Source organism: Lactuca saligna, chromosome 8, assembly GCF_052625555.1.
Source record: "Lactuca saligna cultivar CGN05327 chromosome 8, ASM5262555v1, whole genome shotgun sequence".
Classification (NCBI taxonomy): Eukaryota; Viridiplantae; Streptophyta; class Magnoliopsida; order Asterales; family Asteraceae; genus Lactuca; species Lactuca saligna.
In genome coordinates, this window is record NC_136424.1 from 136,637,072 (window position 1) to 136,651,049 (window position 13,978).

The 13,978-nt window shown below is 33.6% G+C and overlaps 1 protein-coding gene across 1 annotated transcript; it reads right to left on the reverse strand.

Moving 5' to 3' along the window:
- Positions 1-405: 405 nt before the first annotated feature.
- Positions 406-11,169, reverse strand: LOC145012794 (uncharacterized). The gene is made up of 6 exons (XM_078971589.1): positions 10,982-11,169; positions 2,615-3,557; positions 2,295-2,525; positions 2,131-2,208; positions 1,595-2,044; positions 406-837 (listed from the first exon to the last, which is right to left on the reverse strand). The coding sequence occupies exons 2-6, from the start codon at positions 3,521-3,523 to the stop codon at positions 586-588; spliced, it is 1,920 nt and encodes a 639-aa protein (XP_078827715.1). The 5' UTR covers positions 3,524-3,557; positions 10,982-11,169; the 3' UTR covers positions 406-585.
- Between the last annotated feature and the right edge of the window lie 2,809 nt (positions 11,170-13,978).

Below are 13,978 nucleotides of genomic sequence, written 5' to 3' on the forward strand. Positions count from 1 at the left end.
TAATTAACTTTATTACTTAACTTTTTCATTTCATTGCTCTTTTGATAACAAATGTTTTTCCTATCTTCGCAAGTTTAAAAATATAATTTTGGAGCTTGATTTAAGTAAGTGGGATTGATATCCTCTCACTTTAACTCACTAGTAAAATCCATTGCCTAACTTATTTTGATGTGTGTTTAGATTAAAGATTTTAAAGGACTATAGGTGTAGGACATTTAGATGACCCCGACTTGTAGGAAACTTGATTCTTGTTATGATACCTATTGACATTTCGATTTTTAAAAACTAAACCTCTTGCAATATTTTGGGACTGTTTAGTTTCCGCAAATGTTATGACCTATGAAACTTTTTACCTTAAAAACTAAAATTTGTTTTTAAAAAGATATTTTAAAATACACGGGCAAGGATTGTTAAATATAGTGTATACATATGACATGTTACCAACAACTACAAAGTTTTAGTTACAATTACGACGTTGCTAAGTACTTCAAATACCGACTTGTATACCTCTAGAAAAAAACATACCATAATGTACTTATGTTGTAGTGAAAATGTTGAGCACAATAATATAGTCAAGAGAAGAGTTTATGTAGTAGCCTTTAGATAGACTCCAATCTTATCGATATACCAGCCAGCAGCACCATAGAAACCCATAAAAGAGCAATCATCCCATGATATTGTGAAAGGCTTCCCTCGTTCATTACCAAAAGGTCTGTGGGTTCTTTTGTTTGTCACAAATGATATTGATGTTATTACTACGCAACCAGGATCATCTCCCCTTGATAGCCCAACCGTTCCATTAATGGCACGTATTTCCTCATCCCAATCAAACATAACCTACATTAACACACACACACACACACACACACACACACATATATATATGTTAAATTGCTAACCAATACCCCTACTAAAAATAGTAGTAAAAATAATGGAATTTCTCTCTCAATTTGTGTACAGGGCCTATGGATACAAGCTTCACATATGGCAAAACATTATGCTGGTTGTTTGTATATGTGTCCGTCATTTAGAACATCCACAATGTATAGTTTAATGGGAGAATTAAGTGAGGTAGTATGTCCAATTGACATTCAATGGATTAAACTCTTCTATTGTGGGATGTCATGTTGACATTCAATAAATATGGAGTTCAATAGTCATTGAACTCTTCATAGGAAAAAAAAACCTTTTAACTATTAAATATATATTCTATTGATGTAGAAAAATCAATGTAGAGTTGTATAGTAAGTAAAATGATGATTTGTCATTCAATTGAACTCTAATAAATCTTTTAATTCATTGTGAATGCCCTTAGCTTAGCATTATATAAAAGACGATGAGAAAATGTCAACAGTTTCTCTTTTTGTTTAAGATTCAATTACATTTAATCATCTTCAAACAAATTTTTATCTTGACATTATTAAGGTAGAGTAATAACATGGTTTTGCTTTTCCAAGGCCTTAGTTCTTTTCAAATTTTGCCCAAATGATGTCGTTTTATATGTTACTCAGAGTAGCAGCCCTATGTTTCCAGCTACCCCAATATATAATAAACTTAAAGGCTGTATTTGTTATTTTTTAGTTAAAATTCTCACCTCAGTACGCGTCTCTTCTAATTTCCAGCCACCAGCCAGTCTAGAATTTTGTAACAAGCCTCTATGTTCTGTAGTGAGCATGAGAGAATATATCAGATCCCCATGGTTTATGTTTATCTTCTTCAAATGATGATTTCTCTCAAGTTGGAAACTCCATAGATTTTGTGGACCCACACCTTGAGTCTTTCCCCATGTTCCAACTTTGATGATTTGCTCATAAGCTTTAACAAAGACACCAATGCTGTCAATGTAATTGCCAGCAAGACCATAAAAGCCGACTAATGAGCCTTCTTCCCATGGTAAAGTAAACTGAGTGTCTGTTGCTTTACCAAAAGGTCCACGGGTCCTCTTGTTGGTCATAAAAGATAGTGAAGAAATTGTTTTATAACCATCTCGAGTACCAATGCTCCCATCAATGCTAATTATTTGCTCATCATCGTCAAGAATGACCTAAGAAAAGCATCACAAGTGTCATATTGTAATGAAAACTGAAAAATAATACGTATTGATTGGCTGATGAGTTAAGATACATTCACCTGAGAAACCTTGTGTCCACTGGCCCAACCACTGACCTTTCTAGTAAAATTCAAAAAGCTTGTAGATTCACTAGTGACCTACATAAGTATGCATAACTGTTATTATTGAATCAAAGATAAAGAATGCGTATTGATGAGTTTCAGCTAAGTTAAGATCTATTTACCACAGGATTAACATTGTCTCCATTGGTCCCACCACCAACCGTTTTAGAAGTGTGCACACCCCCTTTATATTTACTAGTGAATGTGAGAGAGTATATTGTTTTTCCATGACCAATGGTAATCTTCGACAAATAAGTGTCTTTTTCAAGTTGAAAAGACCAATATTCTTGAGGATCTCCACCTTGTCTTCCCCATGTTCCAATCCGAATAAATTTTTCTACTTTGCAACCAGCCTTGAAAAAATGAAAACAAATAATTATTCAATGGAAAAGATGGAAATAGAGTTAGAATGGTGTTATGGAGTATTCCACGAAAAACGTACTTGAAGTTCCAATGCCTTCTCAAGTTTTTCTGCAACCCAAGCCATTGTTGGGCGTTCAGTTCTATTTTCTTTTAAGCATTGATATGCGACCATTGAGTAAACGTCCAACGAATCTACCTTCATTTGAATTCTTACACTAGGATGTATAATGTCAACTAATCTGTTTTCGTCATAACACTTTGGCGCCAATGAAGAAAGTAACACACTCGTATCTTGATATTTACTATTTGCTAGCCTACCACACAAGATTTCAAAAAGCACCACACCAAACGAATAGACGTCTGATTCCTTTGTTAGAACGCCAGTATTTAGATATTCAGGATCAAGATAGCCCATTGTGCCACAAACTCCAGTGAAAAGACAAGTGAACTCCACATTTGAAGGGCCTATTTTTGATAATCCAAAATCAGATATTTTTGCTTCCCAGTTCTCATCGAGCAGAATGTTAGAGCTCTTTATATCGCGATGCAAGACTCTATGTTGGGGTCCCACATCATTATGAAGGTAATTAAGGCCACGGGCAGCACCAAGGCTTATTTGGAGACGTTGCATCCAGGAGAGTTCAGAGCTGCATAGATACTTGTCAAGGCTTCCATGTTTTGCATACTCATAAACAAGTATCTTTTCACTACTTTCGTCACAGAACCCAACAAGTGATATGATGTTTTTGTGTCTGTAGCGTGAAAGCAACTGAATTTCCATCAAGAACTCACGTTTCCCTTGTTTAGAGGTATCATTTAACCGTTTTATAGCAACAGTTCTCTGCTGCCCTGATAGGAAAAGTTTTGCTGCATATACGGTTCCATATCCACCCTTACCAATGTAATTTTCATCGCTAAAGTTTCTGGTGGCCAAATTTATCTCCTCTAGTGGAATTTTGAAGTGTTGTACACCTTCCATCAGTTCCATGAGTGATACTATAAGAGTAGAAATTGAATGCAACCTAAAATGCAGAAAACAGTATGTAAAATGAGCTGTAATCGTCAACAATTATCAACCACTAATACCCTACTTTATCTCTTAGTTATTATGGCTTGAATTTCAAATGACCATTTTATTTCTGTAAGCTGATTATTTTAAACAAAGCAACGTACATGTACTAATTCAAATAAGAGTAAAATTAACAGAAACAAATTAGAAAGAAGTTCACTGTATAATTGGACTTTTTTGAAGAGCATCAACAAAAGCCGAGAGTGATTTTGTTCTACTCATGAAGTCATTTACATTTGCAAGATCTACCTTGCAGATGAATATATAACAAAAACTAATCAGTATGGGTCAACTATGAAGCAAGTGGTTCAAATATGTTGACACCTTGGGAGAAAGATTTTATTTGTAATGACAAGCTTATTCGTTACGTATCTACAATACGTTCCCTGAAGACTTTATCCATAATCTCTTTCTACATTATTGCAACAGTTTTTTTAGCATGGTTCAAATTCCCTTCACTTAGGAACTCACACAGGAAGGACATAAATTAACCTCTACATTGGCTATTTTTGCATTCTATCCCATTCAAAAGAATCAATCGGTTGATGAGGCCAATGATCATGTTTAGGGTTAAAGAAGAGCAAGAGCACCGGAGTACCCACACTTTAAATTGCAGTTTAAATGATGAGTGCTAAATGTGACTTGAGCATTTAGAGCATTTGCATAGAGCATTGGAGTTCGATGGAGCACTTGAAACTCAATGGAACACTTGGAGTTCATGGAGCATGTGAGAAATGATTGTATCATCTGATAAGGGAATGGATAATCAGAAAATGAATGGATCATGTGACAAATGAACGGATCTTCTAAAAGGGGGTATGGAGCGCCTGGGAAAGGAATAGACCACTAGGGAAGGGAATAGAGTATCTTATAATGCTCCATAAAGAGGGCGCGCCATCCTTGGAGGTAGATGCACCACTCCATGATCAATGTGCACCAATTGTAAAGGTAGGTGCACCATCAAGAAGAAGATATGCCACTTTGGAGCCTAGATGCGCCATCTGTGAAGGAAGTGTGCCAACATGGAAGAGGATGTGCCATTCCTTGCACAAGATTCATTATCCTCATGCTTAATGCATCATCTTGGTGCAAGGTGTGCCACATGTGTTCCTTAATGAGCCATGGTATCCCTTGATGAGCCACTTATGCTATAATGTCCTCTATAAATCTCAATATTGTTCAATGATGATCAGAAGTTGAAGATGGTCAATGATTATTGCATGATGTGCCACAATGATGGTTGATGAGCCATATTGATCTTGATGTGCCACTCTTGCATCATGATGACCAACTATGGATCATGATGCTCCATCATGTATGTTGTTGATGTTCATGCAATGTAAATGAAGGATGAAGGTTCCCGAAGCTACTACATAGCCGATTATGATTGGTCGACATCATTCATGGGCCTATGGATTACAAGGCTTAGCCCATTAGGGTTTTAGCTCTGATCCATAGTTTATAAACAGGGATGCTTGCTAATCAATTGAATGTGTTTTGAGTTCGAGAATTGTACTTGTAACCTCTTTTTTAGAGCTCAAAAATAAAGAATACTCCCCTCTTGCCTGTGACATAGGTCATCTTGACCGAACCATTTAAAAAAATAAGGAGGCTAGGGTTTGCTCACCACGGCATGACAGATCTAAGCTTTGAAGATCTTCGGATTGAAAAAAACAACTTAACACATTAAGCTATTGGAAAACCAGATCCCACGACGTGGCCTTAGGTCGCCACAATGTGGGGACCGGGAAAAGCCCATTTATCTCGATGTATGATGCCCACGGTATGAAGGTTGACTGATGTCAACAATGACTATAGTCAATGTTGACTGTTGACTTTAACCATTGACTTTTGACTTGATTCGACTTTCGATCTGGCCCCTAGTTTTGGAAGAAATGCTAAGGGCTTATCCGGCATAACTGTATAAGTGGTGTATAGCATCGGTATTTCTAGAAGTGGGAGCAGTAGCAGTTGAGTTTCGACTGAGAGGTGAGTCTTCTCACAGTGCTTGTGGGTTGAACGCACCAAGATCGACCCACTAGATTATGTATTGTAGGATGCTAGCTATCTTTGTGCCTCTTGCATGTTTTTATAATTAGGTTTAAATAAACCTTAGGTGTGGGCCCATAATTGTATGTTTATGTTGAAAGAAACCCTCAGGTTAAGCCCATTATTGCATGTTTGGGTTGAAACATACTCCATGGCTGGGCCTATGATTATACGTTGGGTCGGAATATACCTAGGGTTGGGCCTAACTCTATGTATGGTATGTGGTGCTTTTCGGAATTCACTTAGCTTGTTTGTTGTTGATTTATGTTTATGGTTTTTGGTACTTATGGTACGAAAGTAAAGGCTCTGACGTGATCGCATAACATCCCACTTGTGATTCTAAATTTATGACTATTTTGACTCTGATTTGATATAATGTATCGTGGATGGTTTTGAGACATTTGATGTATGGTATTAATGATTTATAAAATGAAAATTTTTATCACTATTTTTGGGATATTACATGATGTTTTCCCAAACTTCATGAATTCTAAAAATATATCAAAACTCAATCAAGGAAAACCACAAAATATTTCAAATGTGATAACAGAGGTGCATATGACAAGAAACCCTTCCATGATTACTTTTCTACCTACATAATTCAATTTTGTTTTTTGTGCCCACATACCTCCCAAAAAAATAAACTTTGAATGCTTATTACGCACCATCAACAATACCGTGAACACCTTACTCTTTCACTTCTACCTACCACCTACCTACTAGGTAGAAGCCCCCCCCCCCCCCCCCCCCACACACACACACACACATGGTCACTCACTTCCTTAGCATCTTAGTCAACCTCCATTAAAAATGACACTCCTCACTATCTTAATTTAATCATCATCCAAAATACTCTCAGTTTAAAGTATTTGGTTGTCTTTTTTTCCTCTCATCATTACAACTCACAAACCAGCACACTATACCACCTCGTGCATCATTCTTAGATACCCATCCCGTCATAGTGCTTTTCGGTGCCTTGACGTATCATCCTAAGAATCATCATTTCACATCAAGTTGTATTAATTAAGATGATCTTTCCTTTTGGTACGACCACTCCATACAAACATGCTCGCAGTGCAACAATGGGCAAGGGGGCCATTGGTTGAACAACGAACATGTGCCGCTGTGATACTGTTCTTCATTAACATTAATTTCTTTTAAATTAAAATCTATTGGGCTTTATATACATATTGGATTATACCCTAAAAATGTTGGGCTATTAAAACATAAAACAAAGGCTCTAAAAATTTAATAGATATATTTTTGCAAAAAAAAAAAATATTTAGATAGTTCACACATATTTTTTGAGGTGGGTCAGAAAAAAATTATATACAACTTGTTATATGTATAAAAAAAAGGTGGGTCAAGTGACCCACCCTCAATATACATAAACTCGGCACTGCTGATAACTCAAGTTTGGATCTCACCGAACCTACCTCCCTCGTGTTTAGCCCTACCCTCAACCATATCCCAACATACGACCAAAACATATAAGCTATAAGGTATTTGTTCAATTTCTAGACCACTTTTCGTATATTAAACTCTGTTAGGATTGCAGATGGTTTTGCAAGAGTCATCAGCAACTAGGGTGAAAAACTCGATAATTTGATATAATTAGGAAATAAACATATTAGTAGGTTAATTTATAAGATATGTGGAAATTTATTAAATTTTACCAAATAAAAAATTGTAAACTTTAGTAATAATTTAATAATTATTTCAATATTAAAAGAAGTATTCAGTAAATAAGGACTGTTGGGCCAAAAAAATCCATTTCAAAGCTAGGGTATTTATTAAAATCTATCACAGTGGTGTAATTAATTCATGCCAACTCGTGAAACACTTGAGATCGACTCGAAATCAACTTGATTTAAGTTGAATCGAGCTTCAACTCTAGCTAACCGAGTATATTATCGAGTCAAGATCGGTTATCATAATACTCAGACTGTGAAGCTCAAGAGCTACATCAAAATTACAATGTTACCCTTTATTTTAATTGTATGTATAAATATTTGTAACATTGAGAAACCCTAGTTAACATATCGAAAGAAGGAATAAACAAATAATACATTTGAATTCGCCTTACCTCATTTCTATTTCCCCCTCCACAACTTGATCTCACACTTAACATCCTACGTCGACCTTTGCTTCTCCACCTTGCTCCTTCAACTCCATTATCCTCATCATCTTATTATTTTTTCTTGCTTATAAGGTTGTCTTGTACTCTGAATATCCTAATATTAAGCTCTGGTTTACATGGCATCTCGGCTAAGCATGGTAATTTGATGGCTAATAGGCATTTTTCATGTTCTTAGCAAGTGATCTAGTTGTTCCTTTGACTCGTCAATGTTTAATTAATTGTATTTTGAGCCTACGTTTTCTTATTCGATAACCTTTGAAGATTACAATTGTTAGGTCATTTGGAGCATTCGTGTAAGGATGATGTGGCATCAAACCCTACGCGTGAACAACACTCCATACTCCTGTAGTCGTGGTACAACGTGAAGTGGGTTACAGACGACAACGGGGGAAAAAGAAGAGGGTAACGGTCATCTGACCGTTTGAAACATTCAACCAAAAAAATTAATTTTTACATATAAATACTAGGGGTGGAATTGGTACGGTAACAATTCATTTTTCTCTAAACTGTGTACCGTACCAACTATTATTGGTACCAATTTCTTTGACGACCAACAAGTTTGGTAGATACAAATTGGTAATGGTATATAACAATTTTTTTTTTAATTTTCTATTATAAGATTTAAAAATAAGCAAAGACATCGGAATTTCTAGGTGTAGTATAGAAATTAGTTATGTGGTTCTTTTAGTTTACAAAAGAATTCTGCTGAAGTAACGTTAAAGTAACGTTTTAGTATTGTGCTTTAACGTGGTAATAACTATTGACTAATACGCCCAAATGATTAATATAATGTTATAAAAACTGTAAACACTAAATACAATAAACAGTTGAAATATATATATATATATATATATATATATATATATATATATATATATATATATATATATCAAATGAATTGGTTGGTACGGTATTACCATGGTATTCAAATTTTGGTACAATTACCATACCAACACTGATCAATTGGTACGGTACTACCAACCAAACATGTTGGCTACCAAATATATTGGCTACCAAGTTTCTTGATTCGGTTGGTAACATGTTGGTTAGTTTTTCATGGAACAATCAATGACGGATCCAGGAGTCCCTTAAAAAAAAGTCTTAGTACTATATATTTTTTAGAATTTTTTTATTTATATGCCATTAAACCCTAAAAAATTATTTGGGCTACCTTAATTTTTTTTTTTAAGGTTTTTTCCAAATGGTAAATCCATATACAAACTAGCCTATGAAGTAGTCCAAATTTATTAAGTCCAATTGTCAAGTGTCCACATAAAATTTTTTTAATTTAGCAATTAACACAAATTTTAGCCCAATACACAATAAAAATCGGAAGTAAGAAATTGATAGACACCGACTCGCGACTTCGCTTCTCCCCTACAACGCATGTTCTCGCTGTTGCTGCCCTTTCTTCTTCTGTCAGCGATTCGTCATCGACGGTGGGTGTTTTCCTATGAAATCCCACGGTGGCTGGTGATGGGTGATTATTTATCAAAGTAGTGCTACAGTGAAGCAAGTAAATAAAAATTTTGTGATTATTTTTTTGGTTAATTGAAATTCAATTTCTTGTCATTATGTTGAAGAAAATAGAAATCACCAATTATCATTTTTAAATTAGGGACTTAGGGTTAATAATTAGTGATTATTTGTTCTGAAATATGTGAACTTTAAAATGTAACCTTGTTATGAAAGTTTAATTTTATATCTAATGAAATTACAGTTCTTTTTTTCTTATTGTATATTACACAATTTTTTATTTCGGAATATCCCTTTAATAAAACCTTGGCTCAACCACTGGGTGCAATTTTGCCAGCCCTAATAAATACTAACAAGTTTTACACACATTTGCACACTAAAATCACAAATTATTTCTTTGTAACTACCTATTATTTCTCATTCACCAAAAGTCAAAAATGGATCAACATCCAAACACTCCACACATACCAAACACACTCATTTTTATTCACCCATCGACCCATATCATTAACACAACACATCCCCAATACCTACACTATGAATCACCAACCAATGGTTTAAGAACATGCTACAATCCTCACGATTGAACAGCTACCCATTTTCTAACAACCATATCAACAAAATTTCTCCCAATCACCAAACCTTTTTCAAACACTAAATCAGTTTCAACAATTTCAACATTCCAAACCTCCACCATACCGATCACAATCTTCTCAACCACAACCTACCCACGACATTGACAATAAAAAGGTATTGTAAACTCAAACACAGCCATCTATATACAAATGCCGTCAAGTACTTTGGCTAAAGCTGTTAATATTCTTCAAAAAATTATCCGGCTACAAAAGCTCACAATAAGAAAAGCAAGAAATACTTAACGGTCTAGAAATTTTGAACACACCATCTCATCCGGATCTTCCGCCGCAACAACTAGCTATAACTGCTTTTTAAAATCCAACAGAAAATTCAAGCAAATATCACGATTTCTAATTTTAATTTTTAATATAATTTTTTTAGAGTACGGTACCCTTTTATTTTATGTAATTTTTTTACTTTTACTAATGTAATTTTTATCATCTTAATTAATAAATTTTTTTATTTAGTTTAAGAAAATGTTATGTACTAAAGTTAGTGACGCAGTGACGCTGTGATACACACTTAAGTATCTTATGTAATTTTTTAATTTTTTTTATCATCCTAATTAATGGCTTTATTTAACGGACAATCCTCACCTGGTGTTGTATCGGTTTAGGTTACTTGTCGGTTCCACTTGTATTCAACACACCCACACACACATATACTAATCGCATCACGGCATGAGTATCTTATATTTCTAGAAGTCAGGGCAAGTAATTAATATAGCTTTTGTTCATATAAGCTTCGCTCCACCCATGCTGCCTGTTTTGTAAAACTCATCCCTTTTGTGTCCAAAAAATTTAACTCTTGTTCCTGTGGTCCTGTGGATTCAATGTCTATTGCTATTTTTTTCCATGAACAGAAAACTAGCAAACTTAATAAATAAGTATCCTGCAATATATACTCTTCTACTGGGTCCTTTTAATCTGGTATTTTGTTTCCATTACATCATCTTTTTTAAAATCCTGTTCATTATTATCTAATAAAAATTGTTTAACGATCTAATTTGCAAAATGTAACATACATAGCCAAATGACATGTACAGCTTTAGATCAGGTAATTAAAACAAAACTAACCTTGTTCGGTTTAAAAATAAATCACGATGTAAATATGTTTGAAGTCACCCCCGAAACAGCAATTTCATTGGCATAATCACTGAATCTTTTTCAAACTGGCGTTCAGGTTTGAAATATTTTGTTGTGGTGGTATGGTGATGAAAATGTACAAGGAGAAGTGTGTAGAAATCAATTACGTACTAGTAACCACGAACATAGTTTGGTTGTTAGAGAATAAAGAGACTTCATATTAATAAGAGCCACGTACATGAAAAAAAGTAATCTGAAATGATATGAAAGATGGAATCATATTCTTCAGAAATTAATCTCAACCATGTAATTTCTGTTGTTGCACTTAAGATAGGTAAGTGATAAGCTTTTTTATTCTAAAAGAGTTCTTTTTTGTCCAAATAGCATTCTATTAAAGTAAAACCATGAACTTTATAGATTTATCATAAGATTTGATATTGTTGATTTAAATTTCAGGTTAACGATATTACCATAGAAAATCTGTATTAACTTGCTAATTCTTTTGTAAAATGAAATCATGAGAATATTTCATAAATGGTCATTATGCTTTATAAAAAGTCACTACGTCGGTCCCTAACTTTTGTTTTTAACGATGATGGCTTAAGTTTTTTCAGTTTGCTGCATTGTCGGTTCATAATCCATATAAAATGACTTTCTTATCATTTGTACTTTTTTATGTTTTTCTTTTTCTTATTTATGATTTACAGAAGAGAAATTAAATACATCATATATTTTCTTCATAAACACCTTCCTATGCATATGAAATGATGGCAAACGTTATATTTTGATAAAAAATAATTATATTTTTTGGACATTTCACTACTAGAAAACAGAACCTTAATGACATGTGAACAATGACACACCGATTTACGATATGTACTTTTTGTGTGTCCTAAAAATAATGTCACCTTTTCAAAATTTAAAGGATAGAGGACCCAAATTTGTGCATGCCTTAAAATTAAGTGTCCACATAAATTAAATGGGTATCGTGTACATATGTCGTTTTATATTTTTTTTAATATGCGCGCTCTTTGATAACTCTACCCCCAATACTACCTTTTCCACCAAAAAAAAACAGTTGCAATTAAGAACAGCAGATGCAATTGAACCTCTAACTCTTTCCTAGCAAATTAAAGGATCCCCTTCACTCCCACCATTCCTTCCATCATCATCATCATCATTCACCAAGATTAGACCAATAGCAACATTCAAGGTCCACTCGACAACATCATCATTATAAAAATCACGGATCCTAATAGAAGGCTTTGTTTCTTCCTCATCACCCTCATCATCTCCTGTGTTACTACATTTATTGCCACTATGAGTAAAGTTATCATAAAATATAGGAAACTCAAAGTTGCCAGAACCAAGATCTGGTGCTAAAATCTTTCCCTCCGCAAAAATAGAAGTATAAAGGGTAGTCGATCCCCATCTATAGAGAATGATTAGGCGATCAGCACACAAGGATGAGCAATAAAGTTAGTAAAAATTAGAACAAGCACTTGGCCCTCAAACAAATAGGGACGGAACCACACCCATAGGAATCCAATGATGGCTCATACCAACTTATCCCAACACGACCTCTAGAAATTTTTTAATGACAACATTCAAACAGGAGATTTTATCTATATCTTGTCCCGGATCAAAAGTCCTATCAGGTTTCCGGTTAATAATGGTTCCAGGAGGATTAAAGCATTGCGTTAAGCAAAGAGAGATATATTTAACCAAATAAATTCATTTTTCAACTTCTTAACTGTGACAACTATCAAAATTTGAGATAGTTCTAGATTTGAATAAACTTAGTTGCACATATAAGCACAACACATACTAGACTTTGTAACTAGAAGCTAAGTTATAACCTACTAGAAACTTGGAAACAAGTAAAATCGAAGGATAGTGTACTTAAATTTCACATTGATATATGAGTTCTACAACTATTTAACTATAGTCATTATCCGTATCCGGGTCATTCTTTGACTCGAACATCTTTGCATGAATCATATACACACATCATCCACTTGATCTACTAGTACACTTGATTCTTAAGTTTCCCTTAAATCTTGAAACCATTACATATAAATGCCAATAAACCGATAAAAAAATAAATTACGAGCATTATTTATAACTTGATTTCTAATTTATTTTTATTTTTTGAAGAGAAATAAATAGAAAAATATAGTTATGAATGCCTAATTTCATATTTCATAATTTTTGCATCTTCTAGACATCATAAAGACTCCATGAAAAAGTTACCAGATTTTTCCAGGATAATTTCTTATTTTTCCTGATTTAATGAATGTTTAAGGGATTAAATTGATGAAAAATATCTACATTTATCTCAAAATTATGACACTTTACCAAAACATCTTATATTATACTAGAATGCTATATAAAAAGTTGGAATATTTTTCTCTTTTGTATGTTATTTTGTTCCTATTTTCCTAACATTAAATACACATAAATCCAAAACTAGGACTCCAGTATATCAAATTCACATTTGGTATTTTTTCCAAGCTTATGTACACTGTATATGAAGTTTACAAAAAGTTTGGTAATTTTCCCTAAATTTTTATAATTATTCACAAATTAAGGCTTATTTAAGTGAATAAAACAAAGAAAATATCTAAACTATTTGGAAACCATATTTTATATTTTTCCCATATTTTATATATGTAATAACAGTAGGAAAAAAAAGTTTGGGGAATTTTTGAAAATGTTTTATATTTATCTCTATTTCGATAGAATAAATACACAAAAATCAGAAAACTCATGGTAAACTGTTTGAAAATACATTTTATTGTTTTTTAAGATTATATATGTTTCATACTAGTGGTGCAAAAAGTTTAGGGAATTTTCGTAACTGATTGCTATTTTTCGTGAATTTATATCTATCTGGAGAATTAAATATTGGAAAAATGGTTATACATATCTCAAATCAATAAAAACTTATTTGCAAGCCCTGTAATACTGTTAGAACCAAAATCTAAA